Below are 24,334 nucleotides of genomic sequence, written 5' to 3'. Positions count from 1 at the left end.
CTCTCGTCTTTTCTCTCTTGACCAGTTTCTTCCAGGGGGAGCTGGAGAAATGTCTCGAGGATCCAGACAGACTGGCGCTGCTCTTTGTCAAACAGGTCAGTCCGACGGCTCCTCCCTTCCATGTTTGATCTCTAACGTGCGTCATTTTCTGTCTGAGGTCATAATAAAACCTTCCTTCTTATGATGGCTCATGTCATTGTGTATATAAGTCCAAATGTAGATTGTATAAAATGTATATTCATAATGTCAAATATAGATGGTGACATTTTCCAATCCAGTTGATTAACTTATATAACTTTCTCAAATACATGGTTTGTCAACTTTATTCAACAGAACTTGATATTAGTAACAGAGGCATTGTAATAAAGAACATAGTCACTTGATATTAGTAACAGAATAATAACACGGGCATTGTAATAAAGAACATAGCATAACATAACACATGCTATGATCCCTCTACCTCATGGAATGAACTCCAACAGTCCTTAACACATTGAGTGCCAGCGACGAGATTTATCGTTAGTTCATGCCGACCGTTGAGTGCCAGCGACGAAAAATCTCGCTTTTTTTTTTATTAGCGATTTTATCAATCTAGTCTCACGTTAGTGCTGCAAACTCTCTCTGAGCTCCATTGGGAAAATACTGTCTCCCTGTGGTACTGCACCCCTTTGGAATGGATTGAAATGAAACGCATGGGGGGGGGATCCAGCTTCCTCATTTTACTTCTCGTGCAAGCCACCCGAGAGGATCGGATTCATTGTGGACCATCAGAACAGCGTGGAATACATATTTCCAGTATCCAGCGTTGGATCAATAAACATGATCGATATTTGGAATGGCGATCAGGAATTGGAATAATCTTTTTGGATAACATCTATTTTACCAGTCTTGGGATAATCAGAACTTTTTTCACAGAGATATCAACGTGTGTGTGTGTGTGCTGATCTGGAAATGAGAGAATTGATTTTTCAGCTCTCTTCTCTAGCGTGCATAAGTACACATATACTATCGATAATCTAGCGTTTATTTGAAAACGATTCATTAATAGGCCGAAAAATGACAACGTTTTTGTGTATTCCAGAATATTCCAGTAAAGGGCGATTATCACAGGATCTTTATATTTTCCTGAAACTAGGGCGGCTACATGGCGTAGCCGCGAATCTGGAGACGCTGGGCTTGCCTGTTCGAGCCCAGCGCTCCACATTTGCTTTTAGTTTAGCTGGTCGTCCGTACTAATACACATTGGCCGTATTAGGGGGTGCGAAACTGATGGGTGGGGATTGGGCGTTGTGGACAGCGACTCCTACAGGTCGGTTGGTGCGCCTGCGCAGTAGAATCAGGAAGTGTCGGGGGCAGCGTGAGCCTCCCACACGTTACTCCTCGCCACTGAGAGATCGAGCTGCGCAGGTGAAAAGATGAGACTGCTGTTACCTCAAGTACCGGAGGGGACTTGTGCTATGTATGACTTAGTCCACATTGCTACCGGCTTGTGGGAGGCAAGAAACAGCGTTTGTGACAGGGGAGGGTTGAATTGGACGAAATTGGGATGGGAGAAAATATAGAAAATGGGAGAAAAAAGTGGATAAAAAAAAAATATTTTCCTGAAACTTAAAAAAAAATAGCGTTTTTCAAAATGGTATAAAACGGAAATTAACCGATTTTTTTAAAACAATCCGTTTCGACAATGTTGACTGCAAACAAGTCATTGATAAGCGACGGCCATATTAGACACATAGCCATAATTTAAGACATAGTTTATGCGTTTGCAAATATGAGAGCTCTATCATTGAAGTGGACGCTGGCATACGGAGCCCTTTAGCGCCCCGCATTGCTGGCACTGAAAGTGTTAAAGACTGAGATTCTACCCTCTGTTGCAGAGTTTAAGACGTTGTTCTCTTTGTCAATCAAGTTGTACGTCTTTTAATTTATTTGTTATCCCTTGCCTTTGTCTACCCTCGTCTTATTGTTGTGTTTTCATATGCTGTGTGATTTTCTATGCTTTAGTTACGATCCCTTAAACTCGACGTGACTGTAAATGAGGGAGACCTCGGTTGCCTTTCGAGTATGAATAAAGGTTTTAAATTGAAAAATGAAAAGCATGTCAAACTCAAAACGCGTCTGGGGGTCAATGTGACTGAAAGTACTGTAGCAGGACGAGGTGTTGACCCTCCTGTCTCTGTGTCGTCCCCAGGAGAGGAGGCTCAACATGTACGTGGTGTACTGCCAGAATAAGCCCAAGTCGGAGCACATCGTCTCGGAGTACATCGACACCTACTTTGAGGTACGGACTGAGTGTCTGAAACATCTGTATCACGCAGTAGTTACCGGTAGTTACCCGGGAATCTCTCTCTCTCTCTCCTCAGGGTTCCTACTGTACACCCCTGGAAAAGTGTGGGAATACTTTACATATACAAAGAAAAATGGAATTCTGTTCATAATGTTTATTTCAAACGGTCAAGTGTTTTACAAGCTACCTTTTGGAGGAATAATTGCTCAAAATAACACATTTTCTTATTAATGTAAGTCCAAAGGTGCAAACCAAACCTGTGACATTCAAACCAGCGAAACAAAAGTTATAATAATAATAATAATAATAATAATAATAATAATAATAATAAAATAAAATGTTATATATATATGTACGTTAACATTTTCTATCCATTGACAGCCCTATTATATATATATATATATATATATATATATATATATATATATATATATATAGGGCTGTATATATATATATAATAGAGCTGTCAATTGATTAAAAAAATTAACGTGTTAATCAAATTGTGAATAAATCTGTTCTCACATGTAACAATGTCTTTGTTGGCAGATGGCTCCTTGGGACAGACTCTTAACGTTACTACTACCAAGCATAATTAGCAAGCGTAGCACCACCTGTGTGGCGTTACTTGTCGCTCTGCAGGGAAAGACGTTAATCACTGAGTAAACAACTTGGTTTAATCCAGTTTGGAAACTTGAAATAAGACATCCAGTGGATGTCTGGTCACATATTATTTTCCCGGTTTGCATGTCGGAGTGATCCAGGAACGTAAACACACCAGCCACCCGGCTGGATGTCAAAGCTAGGGGAGGTGGTTAGGGTCAAAAGGGGGAATGTGATGAATTTTGTGGTGCATTTTTTCCTACTGCTAGGTTTTAGTGAGTTTTTCCTTACCTTCACGTGTCTGGGAGTGTTGCATTTATTTAGCATTTATTTTAAATGTTTTGGACTTTATGGTGTCCTTATTTTGTTCTTGATTTATTGTGGTGTTTCTTCTTGACTTGTTTAAAGAAGACGTGTCCGGCCCATGGGGACATTAACATGTGTTGTCGGGTTCTTACAAATACATTTAATTTGATTTGATTTGTAGAAATAAATAGAGAAAATGTATGTGTTAATATTGACAGCCCTAATATATATACTGTCGTTCCTAATATATATATATACATATATATATTAGGGGCGACAGTGGCTCAGGAGATAGAAGGTTCCCGGTTCGATTCCCGCTCCTCCCAGGCAGCTTGTCCTTGAGCAACTTAACACACTAATTGCTCCCGATGAGCAGGTTGGCACCGTGCATGGTTGCCTCCGCCGTCGGTATGTGAATGTGAGGAACACAAATTTGTAAAGCTCTTTGGATAAAAGCACTATATAAAATGCACCATTTATATATAGACCATGGTAAATGTACTATATGTCATAGAATTGTATGAGCCAAACTGAGCCTTGCCCCTTGCTGACCTCTGACCCGTGTCACTCTGTAGGAGCTGAAGCAGTGTCTGGGTCACAGGCTGCAGATCACCGACCTGCTCATCAAGCCTGTCCAGAGAATCATGAAGTACCAGCTGTTGTTAAAGGTGGGTCTAATCTACCAGCAGGGGGCGCCAGAGCACCAGCCACCCTCCTGCTAGGGGCCGACGCTTGACTTTGGCCGTATGAAATACTGTGCAAATCGATGGCAATATAACGTCTCAATTCTCCCGGTTGTAGGATTTCCTCAAGTTCTCTAAAAAGGCCGGGCTGGAGTCTGTGGAGCTGGAGGTAAGCCTTTATCTTCTCAACCTCTTGTTTGGTTTACCGAACACTTAAACCAACATGGCTGACCTCTTGACCTTTTTGACCCTTCCAGAAAGCAGTAGAGGTCATGTGCATCGTGCCCAAAAGGTGCAACGACATGATGAATGTCGGCCGGCTTCAGGGATTCGACGTAAGGACACCACGTTCCATCATGAGAATAACAACAATAAATATGAATAAAAACAAACCACAAAGTATGATAACTGACGACACGGATGTTTCACTCCTGTCCCCCTCTTTTCATCTTCCGCTCGACCCCTCTTTCGCAACTTGGCTCCTCTCCCTTCGCCACACTCTCTCTCTCCCGTCACCCCCCTCCCCCCAGGGTAAGCTCGTGGCCCAGGGCCGCCTGCTGCTGCAGGACACCTTCCTGGTGGCCGACCCAGAGGGAGGTGTGCTGGGCAGGATGAAGGAGAGGCGGGTCTTCCTGTTTGAACAGCTGGTGATCTTCAGCGAGCCGCTGGACAAGAAGAGAGGCTTCTCCATGCCAGGGTTCCTCTACAAGAACAACATCAAGGTAGCAGCGACGCCCTGTGCGACTGACTACATTATACGCCCCCCACTGGTCTTCCTGCTGTCATGGTGTTCCATAGTGCTAGAATATATTCACGATAGAAAATAAATGTTTGGCCTATATGAAAAAAAAACTTGGGGGTATTTTCCAACATTTCTGGGGCTCATGGCATCAAAACCCACCCAATTTTCCGCCGTCGACTAAAAACACACTTCTTCAATCAATATCTGAAATGAAGGGAAAACATTTATAGAACCCTAACCTTCTTTTACTAGCGTCCGCTAAATGTACATTTTTGTACCCAGTAATTTCCCTCTGTGGTCAACGGTGTCTTATTAATGTGAATAGCATGTTTTGTTTGTGTTTTGGACAAGGTATATTTTTATATAACCATATACCTCTCCCCTTCTCTCCTCTCCCCTTCTCTCCTCTCCCCTTCTCTCCTCTCCCCTTCTCTCCTCTCCCCTTCTCTACTCTCCTCACCTCTCCCCTTCTCTCCTCCTCACTTCTCTCCTCTCCTCTCCCCTTCTCTCTTCTCCCCGTCTCTACTCTCCCCTTTTCTCCTCTCCCCTTCTCTCCTCTCCCCTTCTCTCCTCTCCCCTTCTCTCCTCTCCCCTTCTCTACTCTCCTCACCTCTCCCCTTCTCTCCTCCTCACTTCTCTCCTCTCCCCTTCTCTCTTCTCCCCGTCTCTACTCTCCTCTCCTCTCCTCACTTCTCTCCTCTCCCCTTCTCTACTCCTCACCTCTCCCCTTCTCTCCTCTCCTCACTTCTCTCCTCTCCCCTCCTCTCCTCTCCTCACCTCCTCTACTCACCTCTCCCCTTCTCTCTCCCCGCCTCTCCTCTCCTCTCCCCTTCTCTCCTCACCTCCTCTACTCACCTCTCCCCTTCTCACCTCTCCCCTTCTCTCTGCTCTCCTCTCCTCTCCCCTTCTCTCATCTCCCCTCCCCTTCTCTCCTCTCCCCTTCTCTCCTCACCTCTCCTACTCACCTCTCTCCCCGCCTCTCCTCTCCTCTCCCCTTCTCTCCTCACCTCCTCTCCTCTCCTCTCCCCTTCTCTCATCTCCCCTCCCCTTCTCTCCTCTCCCCTTCTCTCCTCACCTCTCTCCTACTCACCTCTCTCCTCTCCCCTTCTCTCCTCTCCCCTTCTCTCTCCTTCTCTCTTCTCCTCTCCTCTCTCAGGTGAGCTGTTTGGACCTGGAGGAGAATGTGGATGGTGACCCCTGTAAATTCATGCTGACCTCTCGCTCGACCAGCAGCGGCGTGGAGACCTTCATCCTCCACTCATCCCACCCAGGAGTCCGTCAGGTCTGGACCCTGCAGATCAGCCAGCTCCTAGAGAGCCAGCGCAAATTCCTCAATGGTAGGCTAACACACACACACACACGCACGCACACGCACATGCACATACACAGGAATATGTTTAAAAGAATGGAACAATAGTATGATGTATATCATGCCAGTTAGGGTACCTTGTGTATACTGTTTACTTTACTCATAGTATATATTCTGATTCTAATTCTTTATTGCCCATATTTATTGTAACATACGGTATAATATAACTGATGGAGCATACAGACCCTCATCTGCAACTTTGATTACACGGTTTACTTTCTCACATTCTTATATTCAATGAATATAATAATTAATTAATTATATTGTTTACACTGTTTATCATCATTCTTATTTTTATTATTATAAAAATAATTTCCCTCATATTTCTTTTTATATTCATAGCAAATGTTATGGCCTATATTTGTCTTTCTACTATAAACCTGCCCATACCCGTACCTCCCCCATGCTGCTATATAACGCCCGCATTTCCCCAAGGGGATCAATGAAGGAATATCTTGTCTTATCCTCCTGGGCCCTGGGGTTTCTGGAATATCGTGGCACTTCTAATCCAGGGAGTCTGATACAGTCTCTGGTGAAGTCATAGAACAGCAGGGACATTTTAAAAGTCTTAACAGGAAATGAAACTATAATCACAATGTATTATCCAGCTTGTTTGGGCAGTCTTATTGTTTCAGATGCTGGCCTCCATAACGTAGTTACATTAATCCATCCCTTTAAGATCCCCCCCCTCAGTCGAAACAACATGACCAACAAACTGCGAACTGGGACACGAGGTCGTGGAAAGTCTTGTGAAAGAGTCGCGGAGTGTTCCGTTAGTCTCTGAGTGCTCACCCCACGGTAACCACCGTCTCCCTCCTCCCTCCCCCACGCAGCGATCACCTCCCCCATAGACTACCAGAGGAACCACGTAGGGGCGAGCGGCGGGCCGTGCGCACCCAGCGTGGGAGTCCCGGCCGGGGGCGGCGGAGGGCCCAGCGTGGCCCCTCCTGGGGTCGGAGGTGGATGCGCGGGTGGTCCCCAGGGCGGCTCCGCCCCCCCTGCCGCCGCCTCTCAGGGGGGCTCGCGACGGCCCTCCAGAATCCCCCAACCCTCTCGCCTCCCCCAGCCCCTACGCCACCACCCCGGGGCCGATCCCGACGGCCCCAACAAGATGTCAGGTACGGAACCTTCTGTACAGACGCGTCTCCTTATCATTGTGTCCCGCTGCATGAAGTAAAGCCCTTTACTGTGTTTTTTTTGTTTTTTTTTGCTTTTGATGCGCATTAGTTTGTCCTGCACTAGCTTAGCATTTAATCAATCTTCATCTTTGCACTCAGATGGCTTCCACCTCCTTCCTTTGTACAGGCGACATGTGTGAACTGTGTGCATTGTATTGTGTTGTACTGTATCAGGCAGGGTGGGGCGGTGACAGTGGAGTTATGTTTTGTAAGGGTTCCTCCATCCTCTGAGTTTTACTCACTTGTGCTCCAGGTTCGTCTCCCCGCCCCGTCCCGCCTCCCTCCCTCCCTCCAGGGGGTAGTCCCCAGAGCAAGAGGCCCCTCCAGGCCCCAGAGGACCACACACAGACCCCCATACCTGCCAACGCCGTAGCCCCTATCCCCCGGGCCACTGCGGGCTCCCTCCCCTCCACCCCCAACTCCAAGCCCCGCCCGGGCACCGTCTCCCCCATGGCCTCCCCCATGGCCACCCCCGCCTTCGGCAAGGACACTCTCCCCCCTCCCCCCCCCAGCCCCGGCCAGAAGTCCGGAGGCGGATTCTGGAGCTCCATGCCGGGCTCTCCAGCCAGCCGGCCTGGCTCGTTCACCTTCCCCGGGGAGGCGGGGGAGACTCCGGTCCGTCAGAACCAAAACCAGACTCAGACCGGTTCTGGATCTGGGGGTCAAGCCCAAACCCACAGACACTCCACGCACAGCAAGGATGCCGACCGCATGAGCACCTGCTCGTCAGCCAGTGAGCAGTCCATCCAGTCCACCCAGAGTAATGGGGTAAGAGAGCCACCCGCTGCCCAGGCTTTCAGCGCGGCCTTTAGCGCCGCTCACTAACCCGGCGGGCGGTGAGAGGTCTGGTGTGTCCTGTCTGTCTGCTGACTTCCTGTCCCGCTGCGGCCGGCGCTACTAATCAGCATCTCTCTTGACGACTTGTCAACGCTCTTCAGCCTAATGCCTTCACCCTCTCTAGCTTTTAGACTCTGAAGACCCACCAGTCTCTAATCAACAGAGCTATAGCTTCTACCGTCTCTAACACTACTCTACTGTTTTCTAATGGAGCTTCTTCAACTTTTCGACTCCTTTTTTTTCCTCTCGGCTCTAACAAAGCTTTTTACTAACCTCCTCCTGGCCCATCTGGCTTCCTTCACCTCTTGGCTTCTTCCTCCATGGGTTTTTGTCACCGGACTGTTGTTTTTTATTCCACAACTAACCTGCAAACGTTTGTGGTTCAGCTACAAACGTACCGGACAGGGATCCTCTCTCTCTCTCTCTCACACACCTCCCTCTAACTCCTCCTCCTCTCGTCTTTGCCCCGGAGAGACGGAACAAAGGCGAATTAAGCGGGAAATCTCCATTTTCCTCCCTGCTTCTCTTCCATTTGATTCCCTTTTTAATTGTACTCGTAGAAGAGAATGAGGAAATAGTTTCTCTTTCTCTTATCATACCTCATTCCGTTTCCGAAGGCGGTTTTGACGGGACGGTAACATCCGCTCCATCTCCACGTCTGTCTCTTCTCTCTTTCTGTGTTCCGCCTCCTCTCTCTCTCTTCGTCCTCCTGCCGCCAGCGGTGATGTGGGATCAGCTGTCTGTGCTGCTCAGGGACACCGTCACGCCGGGGAATCTGCCTGATTCCTGTTTGGAATTTATCAAAGTTAAAGGGGCACTTCACCAAAATACCATGCTGATTTATTTTGCATATAATCTCACACACGTCCAAAACCTCTCGACTGTTTTGCACACATTACTTTAGTTTGACAGTTATTGTGAGTAAATGAGTTTGAATATGGTCACCAGTGATGTGATTGGAGACGTCGAATCCTTCTGTTGTGTTAATTACAGCTACATGAAATGATGTAGATGAACAAATAGCAATACATTGTCATAGGGCCATATATTCAAACTAATTTACTGTCAATAACTGTCAAACTAAATTAATGTGTGCAAAACTGTCCAGAGGTTTTGGACGTGTGTGAGATTATATGCAAAATAAATCTGCATAGTTTTTTTGGTGAAGTGCCCCTTTTTCTAAATCTGCTCCATGATATCAAACATGCCTTGCTAATTCTCAGGGCATTCACCGCAGAAACCACTAGCTTTGTAATCGTTTGTCTAATAGATAGTAGTAATTGTGGGGACCTGTGTCACCAAAGAGCACCTTTTTTTCGAATAGGGTATCGGTGTAATTATGGGGGGGCCACTCATAGTAAAAAGAAATGTATATAATACTACGAGTGCCACTGACTGGTGAAATGAGGTGTCTGTCAAAGATGATTGAATGTAGTTTGGTGAATCAATTTCACCAGTTACAGTCTTTCTCTCGGACATTGACGTCCAACTACGGGGGGGGGGGGTCTTGCCTAGGGCCCAACAGACGCACGGGGACGGGCCCTGCCTAAATACCACGAAAGCGAAGCGGCACTCCTCAACCTCACTAAAGGCTCCCTGCGTCGCTCAGTGCACTCACCCCCCCTCTCTCTCTCTCTCTCTCTCTCTCCCTGTGGTACGCTCCTCAGAGTGAAAGCAGCAGCAGCAGTAGCGTGTCCACCATGCTGGTGACCCAGGACTACGTGGCGGTGAAGGAGGATGAGATCAGCGTGGCGCAGGGCGAGGTGGTCCAGATCCTGGCCAGCAACCAGCAGAACATGTTTCTGGTGTTCCGGGCCGCCACCGAGCAGGGCCCCGCCGCCGAGGGCTGGATCCCCGGCTACGTGCTGGGACACACCTCGGCCATCATCCCCGACTGCCCCGACGCCACCATCAAGTAAGAGAGGGGGTTTCCTGCCCCGGGGGGGGGGGGGGGGTTGGTGCTAGAAATCGACTTTGAATAAGACATCGTAATGTAGACATATTAGCATAATATAAGTATACTAGCATAGTAGTGTAGACATATTAGCATAATATAAGTATACTAGCATAGTAGTGTAGACATATTAGCATCTTACCTGTGGCCGGTTGGATCCCCAAAAGGATTTCCCAGTTATCGATCGCCATCTGGTAGATCCATATGTCCATTGGCTGATGATATATTCCTTTACTGCATACTGAATTCAGCGTCCCAAAGACTATTCCAGGCGATCGGCTACACGCATAGCTTTAGGCTAACAGAAAAACCCATGCATACAAAAAAATTAAAAACACCGTTCTGTAACAGGCAACACTGCATTATCGAGACAGAGCCCCTATGAGGATCTGGCCGGTAATGCACTTTTTCCGAATTCCAAGAGTAGGGTAAATCTGCAGTGCCGCAGGGTGACATTGAGTAGGATATTACAATGGAATAAAAGCCAAAACAACCTTGCCCTCAAGGGGGTTGGCCCTCAAGCGTTGGATCCGAAACACGGACATGTCCGTGGTTGGCCCCGAATGTGTTAAAGAAAGTTGATTTAAACAAAAAAAAAAAAACTAATTTAATCAGATTAATCACTTTATTCAAATTGAGGATTTAGTTTGAGGATCTTTTTTTTTGTTTTTGTTTTTTTTAAACAGACATTCTAAGCTTCGTTCGAATACTTCAATAGAAGCTTTGAGTGTTAAATGACATTCGGTACAGCCCTACTAGCATAGTAGTGTAGACATAATAGCATAATATAAGTATACTAGCATAGTGTAGACATATTAGCATAATATAAGTATACTAGCATAGTAGTGTAGACATAACTAGAGGCTCCCAGAAGCAGTCAAAAGAGGATCGGTAATGCAGCCTTTATCAACTATGCCCCAAAACTATGGAACAAACTACCCCAAAACATCAGGGAAGCCAACTCGCTAGACATCTTTAAAAGACAGCTTAAAACCTATCTCTTTGCTCAGGCATTTCACTGATAGATATCTGCTACCACCTAGTGGCAAGAGGAAACATCAGGGATATCCTGACACAACAATTTATTCTTACCCTGCCTACTCTTTTACACTGCCTATCAAATTCATGTGTCGGTTATTGCACTTTTTACTTCTTACTGATGACTATTTTTAAACTGAATCATTTTAAACTATTCTTATTATTTGCTAGATCCAAATGTGAAACACTGATTATTTATGACTATTTTTAAACTGAATCATTTTATTCTTATTATTTGCTAGATCCAAATGTGAAACACTGTGATTATTTGTTCATGAATTACAGGAGTATTACTGAATAGAGAGCCTATTAGGATGCTAGATCCTAATGTGAAACACTGTGATTTGCTATGCTCGCTCATGCCTGTATTTTTTATGTCCGTTCTATTTTATAATTTTTTGACTATTTTTAAACTGAATCATTTTAAACTATTTTTACTATTTGTGTTACTGAAAACTGTAAGCGGAGAGCCTATTGGGATGCTAGATCCTAATGTGAAACACTGTGATTCTACCTGTCTATCTTTTTATGCTCGCTTATGCCTGTATTTTTTGCTGTTGTGAAGCACTTTGAACTGCAACCTCTGTATGAAAAGTGCTATACAAATAAAGTTATTATTATTATTATTATTATTATTATAATAGCATAATATAAGTATACTAACATAGTAGTGTAGACATATTAGCATAATATAAGTATACTAGCATAGTAGTGTAGACAAAAAACGTACGTACCACCCCCCTTATATACTCTATTGATATCTCTTGTACTTTTTATATCTGTATATGCACTGTTTTATACTGACCTGCACTTTTAATATACTGACCTGCGCTTTTAATAACTTTTAGCAATGGGTACTGTGTGAATGATATGTGTATTATGGAGTGAATAATATGTGTAGCATGGAGTGAATGTGTAGCATGGAGGGATGAATATGTATTGTAGTTGTCCTGATTATCTTGTTTTGAACTGCACTGATCAAGAGTGGCACTCTTAATTCCATTGTATTAGTACAATGACAATAAAGCTTTCTATTCTACTATGCTACTATACTTCTACTACTAATCATGCTAATATGTCTATACTACTCAAGCTCGCTACTATTTATGAACAATGCCACACTGACCCTTAGCTGCCAGAGATGTACCTCTCTCGCTGACTTGTTGTTCACAATTTGTAAATCGCTTTGGATAAAAGTGTCCGCTAAATGTAAGGCTACGACTTCCCCATCGTTTGAAATGAGGACCGCGTAGACTCTGTCCTTGAGCAACTTTGAGATGATGCTGTATCTGCCATTGCCCGCCCCTGATCCTGAGTAACGTTTGTTCCACTTCCTCGACCCTCTTCTGTCCAAGCAGGAAGTCTTCATCCTGGCACACGACCCTGCGCATCCGTAAAAAGTCTGAGAAGAAGGAGAAGGAGGGAAAGAAAGAGACCAAGCTGGAAAACGGTTACAGGAAGTCCAGAGATGGGCTAGCCAATAAGGTTTCTGTAAAGGTAGGTTGACCCTTCACACCGGGGCTGGGGACACAAGTCGTGTTTGAAATTCAGCCTCAACTATGAACACTTTATTACCGTACCAATGTTTTTTTTTTTTCTGTGTGTCCCTTTTAAATAAATCTCAAAAAACCACCCTCTTTTATTGATCCTCCAATCACAACTGTCGCTTGTCCGAGGGAAGCGGCAGTTGTGATTTGGAGAATCAAGAAAAAAGGGAGGGGCTTGAGATGGGTCAATCGTTATCTCTCTGACGTTTTCCCCCTCTCGTCTCTGCAGCTTCTAAACCCAAACTACATCTATGATGGTGAGTGGCGATGTTTCAGTCTTAAGCGCACGTTCAACCTTCGACCTCTTCAGCCTCTTGACCTTTTGAACCCTCCTCTCCCTCCCTTCCCCAGTCCCCCCGGAATTCCTCGTGCCTCTGAGTGACGTGACGTGCGACAACGGCGAGAGCGCCACTCTCAGGTGCAAAGTGTGCGGTCGGCCCAGAGCCGCCGTCGCGTGGAAGGGACCCGACCAGACCAACCTCACCAACAACGGACACGTCAGCGTCGCTTACAGGTGACCCGCCCATGAAGATAATCTGCATTGCTCACGGTTTTCACATCGTTCAAGGTGTTTCAACACACTTCACATGCACGTTGAAAGCATAGAAAGCAAGCAAAGAGGGTCAAGTAACGATAATCATGAAAACCACAATATAGTACATGTAACAAACTACTACAGGAATCGTAACTACGCAAACAGTGAAATTGAGAAAAATGGCTTTAAAGTTCTTTGACTATCCAGTGATTTTTAGTTACTGTCATTTTTTATGCCCTTTTTCTCTAAAACGGAGTAAGATTGAACTCTGAAACATTGTCACAAGATCGAACGGATATTGAGAAGTTACATTTCACTTGAAAATAACTGTAGTTACTGCGGACAACGCGCGTATCGCAGTAATGTGTGTTTGAGAGAAACGGAGAGAGAATTATGCGCAGGTGTATGTAGATCGGGAGGTTTGAATGTGCAGATCGGAAGCCTTTTTGCAACGTTTTGTACTGTCGTTCCAGTGATACGGGCGAGGCCACCCTGCGGATAGTTGGAGTCACTTCTGAGGACGACGGCGTTTACACCTGCGTTGCCACTAACGACCTGGGCAGTGTGACGTCATCAGCCTGCCTCAGAGTACTAGGTGAGGCCACGCCCACTTTCAGCAGCAACGTTTGTCTCAGTTGATGTACCTTTTCATAATACGATACATACTTTTGGTACATACTTGAAGTAGTATTCATACTCTAAATATACAGGGTTTCTACGCACACATTGGTTGATCTGTAAAAGGATGAACATTTTGTCATTTCTCAGTCTTGAAAAATGTGAGCATTAGGACCTGGCTACATTGATCCGTTGTGTCTTTATGTCTGTTTTGAATGATTTTTAAATGAGGAGTATCTGCTTGTTGGACAGGACTGATGATGTGTCCGTCTCCGTCAAATTTGTGTCCATTTTGATAATAAAAAAAAATATTGTAAATTAAATAGTATGGATAAAGGTTCAGTCTCAATATACATACCGTATTCTATGTAGTTGTAAACCCACTCGCTTTTTGGATATTATGATTTGGGCTTGTTGACGGTCACTATCAACATACATGTGTACTGTACTCGTCACATTTACATTCAGTCAAGAAATGCAAGGTCGGAAAATTAAGAATGGAATTTTGAAATGGGAAAACTCATATTAGGAACAAACATCCTGCCAAACGTTTCAGCGCTAATCAGCTGATCTGTGTTCTTCCTGTCTGTGTTCTCCTGTCTGCGTTCTCCTGTCTGCGTTCTCCCGCCTGTGTTCTCCCGTCTGCGTTCTCCTGTCTGTGTTCTCCCGTCTGTGTTCTTCTGTCTGTGTTCCTCCTGTCTGTGTTCTCCTGCCTGTGTTCTCCCGTCTGTGTTCTTCTGTCTGTGTTCCTCCTGTCTGTGTTCTCCTGTCTGTGTTCTCCTGTCTGTGTTCTTCTGTCTGTGTTCCTCCTGTCTGTGTTATTCCTGTCTGTGTTCTCCTGTCTGTGTTCCTCCTGTCTGTGTTCTCCTGTCTGTGTTCCTCCTGTCTGTGTTCTCCTGTCTGTGTTCCTCATGTCTGTGTTATTCCTGTCTGTGTTCTTCTATCTGTGTTCTCCTGTCTGTGTTCTCCTGTCTGCGTTCTCCCGTATGTGTTCTCCTGTCTGCGTTCTCCTGTCTGCGTTCTCCTGTATGTGTTCTCCTGTCTGCGTTCTCCTGTCTGTGTTCTCCTGTCTGTGTTCTCCTGTCTGCGTTCTCCCGTCTGTGTTCTCCTGTCTGCGTTCTCCTGTCTGTGTTATTCCTGTCTGTGTTCTCCCGTCTGTGTTCTCCTGTCTGCGTTCTCCTGTCTGCGTTCTCCTGTCTGCGTTCTCCTGTCTGTGTTCTCCTGTCTGCGTTCTCCCGTCTGTGTTCTCCTGTCTGCGTTCTCCTGTCTGCGTTCTCCTCTGTGTTCTCCCGTCTCTTCCCCCTGGACCTGCGAACTGCCCCCTCAGAAAACTCCTTTAAAAAAACAGCTAAAAACACACACATGTTCAGACAGGCTTTTGGTCATATATAGGCATCCTTTGTCCTCACTGTGTTCCTATAGTTTTTAGTTATTGACTGATGATTTTATTTAAATTCTTTCCATTTTATTTTATTTGGTTCACTGTTTTTAACTGGTCTGTTATTGTTGTCATTTATTTCAGATTTTCTTTATATGTTATGCTGTAGTGTACCCTGTGCATTCGTGCTGTGAAAGGTGCTATATAAATAAAGGTCATTCATTCATTCATTCATTCATTCCTTCCTTCCTCCCGTGTGTGTTCCAGCTGTCTCCAGTGACGGGGTCAGAGTGAGCTGGAAGGACGACTTTGAGTCCCACTACACCGAGGTGGCAGAGCTGGGCAGGTAGGATCCTCTCTCCTGTTAAACTCGACACTGAAGCCTGAAGGAATGATGCATGAGGATGATGTCGACCCAGTTTACTCCCCGGGATTAATAAGGACTCTTGTTTTTACAACGATGTTAATGATTATATGCCACCCATTATATGGGTATAAATTCAACTTTCTGTCACTGAAAACTATGAGCTGCATTGAAATTATCTTTTTAAAGAGCCGTGACAATTTCCGTTGGAGTGATTGTGAAATCTATTGATGAACAGCATATCTTTGGCTCGTTTTTTAATTGCCCACATTAGCAGTTGGAATAGCTACAAATAGCAAAAGCCCCTGTTGATTTGGACAAAACTAACCCTCCAATCCAAGAGAGATTTTGTTTTACACTGAAACCATCGATCATCAACCGCGGCCAGGAAGAGATTGATGTGATCGCCACGCCGTGACTAAAACCCGCTCTCCCCTCTCTCTCTCCACAGGGGGCGCTTCTCCGTGGTGAAGCGGTGCGACCACAAAGGCACCCGGCGGGCGGTGGCGGTCAAGCTGGTCAACAAGAAGCTGATGAAGAGGGACCAGGTGACAGAGGAGCTCAACCTCCTCCAGAGGCTCCAACACGCCCACCTGGTCAGCCTGCTGGACACCTACGAGACCCCCAGCAGCTATGCCATCGTCCTGGAGATGTGAGTACTCACTCTCTCTCTCTATCTCTCTCTATCTCTCTCTCACTCACTCACTAAACTCACTCACTAAACTCACTCACTAAACTCACTCACTCAACTCACATACATACATACCAGCTGGGTGAAAGACATATAATAAGTAACAATATAAATGATTTACCTTGCCTATATTAATACCCACCATGCTAATATGCACTCAAGTTCAACACCGTTTGACGAGCAATCTTACCTACCCTTAGCTGTCTCAGTCAGAGTTGTTCCCTTCCTGCTGACTTATTGTACAGAACTTGTAAGTCGCTTTGGATAAAAGCGTTCAGCTAAATGACTAAATGTAAATCGATCAATATGGTATACTGCATTTGTACATGCCATCATACAGAGTTATGGGTTATATGCATGTGTATGAGTAAGTATATAGAGGGGTTATATGCAGGTATATTTTAGTCTACATGAGCTGTTCCCAGGATGGGGGAGGATTGAGGGTCATCAAGGAGAACCTGCCTTTTCTCAGTCCTTGCCCCACAATGGTGGAATGAACTACCCACCCCAGTTAGGACAGCCGAAACCCGTCCAATCTTTCGCCGTCGACTAAAGACTCACTTCTTCAACCATTATCTGAATAATTTTTTTTTTATCTAACCCTAACTAACCTTACTGTCATGCACTTGTCCTAATATACTAACCTACACTGTAGCACTCAACACTTTGATGAACATTGTTAGTTACTCAGCTGATAGAGTTCGGCCCTTCCTGATGACTTTTCTACAGAAATTGTAAGTCGCTTTGGATAAAAGCGTCAGCTAAAGGACTAAATGTAAATGTAAATTATTGGATGTGTTGCTGTGTGTTGCAGGGTGGACCAAGGCCGTCTCCTGGACTACATCGTGAGCTGGGGGAACCTGACGGAGGAGAAGGTGGCCTGCTACCTGAGGGACATTCTAGAAGCTTTACACTACCTACACAACTGCAGAATAGTGCATTTGGACATAAAAGTACGTTGTGTCTACTAGGGATGTCCGATATTATCTGTCGATATTGGCATTAAAATGTAATATCGGAAATTATCTGTATCTGTTTTAAATATTTTTTTTTAACCTTTATTTACCCAGGCAAGCAAGTAAGAACAAATTCTTAATTTATTTATTATCAAAAGTATTCATAATGTTGTGTTCATTCCATGACAAGAGATATGTAATGTTAATTACCTGAAATTATTCCGTTTTTTGGGGGGGGGGACCCTGCATATATCGGTATCGGAAATTAAGAGTTGGACAATATCGGTATATCGGATATCGGTAAAAAAGCCTATCGAACATCCCTAGTGTCTACCTATTACTAAATGTGTTTACTTACTCGTTCTCTTCTTGAAAGACATACGTTTGCCTGGATTTGCCTCTATGGTTTACTTTCCTTGGAGTAGTGCGTCTGTGTTATTGACCATATTATACCCTATAATATTATAACTGATGGGGCATACAGACCCTCATCTGCACCGTTGATCACACTGCCTACTTGCTCATATGCTTATATTCACAGTTAATTATATTGTTTACACTGCTTATTTTTATCTTTAATATAATTGTATTGCCTAGGGCGGCTACGTGGCGTAGTGGGCAAGGCGCTCGCCACGAATGACTGAGACGCTGGGCTTGCCTGTTCGAGCCCAGCGCTCCACATTGCTTTCAGTTTAGCTGGTCGTTCATACTAATACACATTGGCCGTATTAGGGGGTGGGAAACTGATGGGTGGGGATCGGGCGTTGTGGACAGCGACTCCTACAGGTGGGTTGGTGCGCCTGCGCAGTAGAATCAGGAAGTGTCGGGGTCAGCGTGAGCCTCCCACGCGTTACTCCTCGCCACTGAGAGATCGAGCTGCGCAGGTGAAAAGATGCGACTGCTGTTACCTCAAGTACCGGAGGGGACTTGTGCTATGTATGACTTAGTCCACATTGCAGCCGGCTTGTGGGAGGCAAGAAACAGCGTTCGTGACAGGGGAGGGTTGAATTGGATGATACGAAATTGGGATGGGAGAAAATATCGAAAAAATGGGAGAAAAAGTGGATAAAAAAAAAATATAATTGTGTTGCCTATATTTATGCTACGTAATATAGATGTCATATTTCTCCTAATGATAAAACTTGACCTCCATGTAACAATGACAATAATTACTTTTAGTACTGCTTATTTGCGGGGGAAGAAATGTCTTAGTTACTGCCTTTTTTCTTTTGTAGAGCAGAATAATTTAAAACAGCCGAATCATCCTCTGCTTCTCCTCCTCCTCCTCCTCTCTGTCCGCAGCCTGAGAACTTGCTGGTGGCCCACACCTCCAGCGGCCAGCCCGCGGTCAAGCTCACAGACTTCGGCGACGCCATCCAGCTCAACAGTGCCCTTTACGTGCATCCTCTCCTGGGCAGCCCCGAGTTCGCCTCCCCCGAGCTGGTCCTGGGAGAGCCCGTGTCCCTGACCTCCGACCTGTGGAGCCTGGGGGTGGTGACCTACGTGTTGCTCAGCGGGGCCTCGCCGTTCCTGGACGAGAGCGCCGAGGAGACCTGCCTGAACATCTGCCGCCTGGACTTCAGCTTCCCCAGGGACTACTTCCAGGGCGTCAGCCAGGGGGCCCGGGACTTCGTCTGCCTGCTGCTGCGGACCGACCCGGGCAGAAGGCCCCCGGCCGGGCTGTGCCTCCAGGAGGCCTGGCTGCAGGCGGCGGACGGGCGGGGCAGGACCGAGGTCTCCCTGGACACATCCCGCCTCGTCTGCTTCATAGACCGGAGGAAACACCAGACGGACGCACGGCCCATCGGAGGAGTGAGGAGCTTCATTCAGAGTCGCCTCCAGCCGCGAGTTTGAGCCCCAGGAGGGGGGGGGGGGCGAGGAGAGCGACGGAGGGATAAAGAGAGGCCCAACTCTAAACCGACACTCTGCCCCTACTGCCTTACTGTAGGTTCCTTTATGGGTCTGACGGGACTGGATAGACAGAAAACAATGTAGTACAAGCGATACGTGTTTCAAGTTGGAAATACTACATTGTTTGTAATCCACAAGGGCTAAGTCTGTAGGGGTGATGGGTTCTCCTGGAGTTGGGTGTCTTGATGGCCCAGATGAAAAAATGGAGGGAAAATAATGTATTCCTGATCTCATCCTCTTTCAGAGAATGTCGGTTTATAAGAGTCCTGTAGTCCTTTCACCAATTAAATTGAGACCTGTTGAGGTCCTAAGCCAATCAGAGCCCTAGAGAACAGAGTTCTCAGCCAATCAAAACAAAGATGGATGTCCTTGTCTACTGCTGCTTGCTGGTTTCAACTCAAAACTTTTTTTGTAGAAAAACGAACAAAAATGTAAAGAAAAAAAAGAAAAGAAATGTATGAAGTAATTTATTTTCCTTTTTGAAAGAATCGTGTCGATCAAAAAGCCACGAGATCGAGCCCAGACGCAACTGCACAAAGTAGCAGAGCTTTCAGGAGAAAGTGATGCCAACAAGCTAGCGATAGCGATGAGAGCAACGTTGCCTCTCTCCCTCTTGTTGCTAGAGAGGGAGAGAGAGAGACATTCTGTTTTTGCTCTTTTACACTCTACGTAACTTAAAAGACTTTTGAGAAACACCCCCTTTTCGTAAAAGAAACAATGTATAGGAGAGAAAACGCTGTCCCTAAATTTTCAAGAACATGTTTGAAATCATGAGAAGAAGAGACAACGAAAGAAAGAAAACTGTAAAACAACGATAGTAGAAAATGCTTATCCGTTGGAAGGTTGCTGTGCTACGGATACCTCTGTAGACGCCCAAGCAACCCTGAAGGGACTTTTCCGGTGGTTTGAGCTTCTCAACTTTGCAGACATTTATACATCCGATCAGAGCTTCTTTTTTGATTGCCGCGCTTACAGTATGTACCTAATCTAAAGATACCATGATGATCATGTTGCAAGTAACGATACCGATTCTAACTGCTGCACTGTCCAGTCTCTCCGAAAAGAAAAACAATAGTAGACGAAAATGATTTCATTGTTGCTTTTATTAGAACAAAAAAAAATGGTTGCGCAGATATAAGATGTTTAAGCCTTACTTTGTATATAGACTTTAACTGCCTTCATTCCCTCACATTCAAAGTGGATGCCTGCTTTTTTTGGAGGCAGGACCAATGAATCCTGCAGATGTAACGTCGATTGTCATAGGGCGTCGGAGCCTGAGTGGCAGCAGGGATTGCCAATCAGATGGGAGAGAATGCAGAGGGGTGGGGGGGGACAGATTACTGTAAATGCACTCACTGTATGTTATGTTTCTGATTCTTATCATGTGCAATGTTGCGGCTTTAACATTTTATGCAACTATTTATGAAGACACCTGTTGTATCAGTAATAAATCTAGAGAAAAGCATGTACTTGGTACTGCAAGCTCTGCTGGTAGTTGTGCTTATTTGATCTTTTACCTTATTTGAGTATTAGTATTATGACTCCCAGGCCAATTTAAGGGGTTACAATCTACATGGCACTTATGGTTTGATCAAACAATAATTTGACACTTTTCTTCTTCTTTTTTTTTTTTTTTTTTTACTGTAGGCCTATGTAGTTGTTGGTTACCAAAGTTGCTATAGATTTACAGTACCTGCAAATTGTCGTATTGATTGTGACTCACATTTCACTTTAGTAATTAGGTATACTAGAACCACGTGAAATAATTGTTTACACTAGCTCAATACACTATGTTGTGAGAACAGGAGGTAAAGGACGGATGATGTTGTCACCCACAGCCTGCGTTGGATTCCCATCGCAGTCCAGGGTTGAAAGACGTGTGCAGTTTAAACTCGCTCACTCGTGAGCCGTCTAGTCTAACGTTAAGAATTCTTACTCTTTAAAAATCCAAAATGCCAGGAGATATTCCATTTGTATACAGAACATTTTCGCCAAAACCCACATATTTGTATACTGTAAACCCCTGTTCCTCATAGAAGAGCTACCTCTTATTGAGAATCTAGAAAGGAGAAGAGAGGAAAATAAATCAATGTTCTTGTTTTGTTCAATTGAATTACACTAACTCAATCGGAACAAGACTCAACCTTTGTGGCGCGATGACCAGTGTTTCTGGGAGACGTGGCAAGATATGTCTGAGCCCAGAGGATCTGGTTACAGTGTTCAACCCAGTTAAAGGTCCATTTTAACCAGGAACAGAGGGTGATCCCATTTCATGATATTTTTAATTTATTTTTTAAAGGTGTACAAAAGGCCATTTAAAACAAAGAAACAAGGACTGGATGCATGACTTTAGTTTTCTTCCTTGTTATTATTTTCTGTCTGTTTTTTTTCAACTTAATTTGTTTCATAAATGACATTACTGTTTTGTTTGCCTTTTTTCTTTTTTTTCTTTGCATGTATATTCCTTTGTACAGACCATAGATATTTTCTCCTGTAAATATTTTCATAATTTTTTTGCCATCAGTTGAGAATTAAACATACTGAACACATTCTGCTGTGCTTTTTAAGTACTTGTATCATTCATTTATCACTGGATGTATGTTCGATCGCATGAGGAAGGGATCGTCTAAAATTGATCAGTGGCACTTCGAAGGTTAGTTGTACGAATCCATTCGGTTCGAGAGTTACTGTGAATCGAGGAGTTTTTCATTTGCCTTCTGAGTGAGGTCATCCAGATGTGTCCACATCCATGTAGCCTAAGATAAACGGCAAGATGAAGAAATTGCATACAGCAGAAGAAAAGGCAGAACCCACTGAGTAAAACTGTATTCACATATTCAATATAGATTTGTCAAACTAGGTTGCAGAACAGTTAAGAAAGTCAAGGAATTCCAAGCCACTTGTAAAGAAGGTAAAAGAGGACTTTCTCACTGGAGGCCTTGCACTGAATGGAGTTCTCGGTCCTTCAGGATGGCTTCCTACATAGCAACTGTTATTTTGTGCACGAGACAACTGTTGCTGTGTTGATTTATGTGAAACGTATGAACAAAAACAATCATTTGGCATCTTATGACTGGATCTTGGCAATAATTCACAGTAGAATAGCACTATCATGCTTTTCCAGCGTTTTACCACTGCACAGAAATGCTGCAGTTTCTTTGGAAAGTGGTTACAGGAAGCCATCCTGGAAGAAAGAACAAACGGTCTATGCAAGTACCTCAATTTAACATGTAGCTACTTTTTGGGGGAAGTTTATCTGCAACATTTATCTTTAAATTGTCCTGTACATTCACTTTCACCAAGGTCTGCAATGAGGTCATAAGAAACTGATGCATGTAATAGCCATTTAAAGTCATTTAAAGAATTTGGGAAAGGGATTTAGTGAGTCAATTAGGATATCACTCGCCAAAGGAATAAACAAACTTCACATAATGTACCAGGTTACACAAAGTAAGATGGCGACATCCTCTGGTTAGACGAAGTACTACAAAATTGTGTGTGCGCGGAGCACCACGTCATTAATTTAGCGTCCTCTGGCAGATTAGAGATGCTATTAACGTTATTCTTCACAACAACATAAACGTTGCTACTTTAGCTTAAACATAGGAAGCATGAGCATCACAATAGCCAACACAACACTTCCTCCAGTAAATTACATTTGCAAAGGAAGGTCGGGTGGCGTAGCGGGGATTGCGCTCGTCACCAATGCAAGAGGCTGCGGTCTCGACTCCCGGAGTCAGCATTGCCTGCAGCTTGGGCCGATCGTCATACTAACTCGTTTGGCTGAGTTAGCGGGAGGGAAGTCGTGGGTGGTAATTGGCGTTGTGGACAGCGACGCCTACAGGTCAGGTCTGGGCGCCTGCTCCCACGCGTTACACTTCACCAATGAGAGTCCTCACTGCCAGGTGAAAATAGAGCCACTGGCTGTCTCCGCATGTGTTGGAGGAAGCATGTGGTAGACTTCAGGGTTCCCTTGTACCGACCAGTAGGGGGAACATGCGCACAACGACCAGGTAGGGGAGGGGGGGAATTGGCATAACGACTAAATTGGGATGGGGAGAAAAGCATAGAAAAATCAGGCGGAGAAAAAGAGGATTAAAAAAATTACATTTGCAAGACAATAAACCCTGTGAACTTTGGAAATTACTCAATAATCAACTAGGCTGCAGTAAAAAAAACTTAAACCCAGATTTTCAAATATAAACATAAAGACGGACAACACGCTCATCACAGACAAGCTAGATGTGGCCAATTACTTAAAGGGGAACTATTTTACTATTTTTCTTTCACTATTTGGGCACTTTTACACAATTCCTGTGAGTATAGAACACCTCTGTAATTCTTTTTTTTAAATTCATTGTTTTGTATTTCTAATCAACTACTCAAAAACAGCATTTTCTACCTCAAGATCTTAAGCCGTTTTGAGCCTGGGAGGCCACGGTGGTGCTGCAAGGGGCCAACCGTGCACATTATTATGCAGCTGAGTCTCTCTGACATCACAGATCAGCACATTTTCAGATGACTCGGTTCAGTGAGGGTGAATATTGTGAGAGGAGAATTGGAAGAATGCGCCAATATGAGAATTAGAGACATAGATAGATAGTCCACATAGCTATGAAACAATGCTAAACACTGAAAAAGGCCATTTATAAGATATTTCCCCTTTAAACATTTTCTTCACAAACATAGCCACAACACTGGTAAATAAACTACCCTCCCACTCAGGGCATTTTGGGGTAGAACACATCATAGCCTTCTACAATAACCTAGGGGTCCGCAAAGACGATTTCAAACTAGAAATGGTAACAATTACAGTTGCAGTGGGTGACAATATTGTCCCAAGGAAAGATGAAATTACATACCTGGGTTCCATCCTAGAGGCTAATCTTTCCTGTGACAAAATGGCATCCAATGTAATAAAAAAAAGTCAACCAACGAACTAGATTCTTGTACCGGATCTCCTCTCTGGTAAACAAGAATACCCTGAAGACTCTGGCAGGAGCACTCATTCAAAGGTACTACGACTATGCTTGCACCTCATGGTACCAAAGCACCTCAAAGGCGCTAAAAACTAAATTACAAACATAAAACAAACTGGTCAGACTACTGCTTGACCTTACTCCTAGAACCCACCTCACCCCTGCCCACTTTGACAACCTAGGATGGCTTAGAAGACGACAGAGTACAGCAACTTGCAATGGGCCTGGTCTACAAGATACACTACACCACTAAGGTACCCATGTACATGTCAAAATACTTCCCAAAGGTCAGTGAATACCATGACCACAACACCAGAGGGAGCTCCACAAATCATGTTAAACCCAGATTTGGCTCAAACAA

The 24,334-nt window shown here is 44.6% G+C and overlaps 1 protein-coding gene across 3 annotated transcripts in view; it reads left to right on the top strand.

The window, feature by feature from the left end:
• LOC311227441 (triple functional domain protein) overlaps positions 1–19,444 on the top strand; it is a 219,954-nt gene extending 200,510 nt beyond the window's left edge. For 2 of the 3 annotated variants that reach the window (XM_084313084.1, XM_084313082.1), the window contains 18 exons: positions 26–95; positions 2,192–2,281; positions 3,769–3,861; positions 3,995–4,045; positions 4,134–4,211; positions 4,407–4,598; positions 5,775–5,955; positions 6,821–7,105; positions 7,419–7,933; positions 9,670–9,917; positions 12,350–12,491; positions 12,771–12,798; positions 12,893–13,055; positions 13,550–13,671; positions 15,340–15,418; positions 15,888–16,088; positions 16,942–17,080; positions 18,386–19,444. In XM_084313084.1, coding sequence (XP_084169210.1) covers positions 26–95; positions 2,192–2,281; positions 3,769–3,861; positions 3,995–4,045; positions 4,134–4,211; positions 4,407–4,598; positions 5,775–5,955; positions 6,821–7,105; positions 7,419–7,933; positions 9,670–9,917; positions 12,350–12,491; positions 12,771–12,798; positions 12,893–13,055; positions 13,550–13,671; positions 15,340–15,418; positions 15,888–16,088; positions 16,942–17,080; positions 18,386–18,937 — 3,229 coding nt within the window. In that variant the 3' untranslated portion in view covers positions 18,938–19,444. The remainder of the gene's footprint in view (positions 1–25; positions 96–2,191; positions 2,282–3,768; positions 3,862–3,994; positions 4,046–4,133; positions 4,212–4,406; positions 4,599–5,774; positions 5,956–6,820; positions 7,106–7,418; positions 7,934–9,669; positions 9,918–12,349; positions 12,492–12,770; positions 12,799–12,892; positions 13,056–13,549; positions 13,672–15,339; positions 15,419–15,887; positions 16,089–16,941; positions 17,081–18,385) is intronic. The other variant, XM_084313083.1, reaches the window with a different exon arrangement.
• Positions 19,445–24,334: the final 4,890 nt, after the last annotated feature.

The sequence above is a fragment of the Notolepis coatsorum genome (assembly GCF_963971535.1).
Source record: "Notolepis coatsorum genome assembly, chromosome: 4".
NCBI classification, from domain to species: Eukaryota; Metazoa; Chordata; class Actinopteri; order Aulopiformes; family Paralepididae; genus Notolepis; species Notolepis coatsorum.
This window is presented reverse-complemented; position numbering and strand designations above follow the sequence as displayed.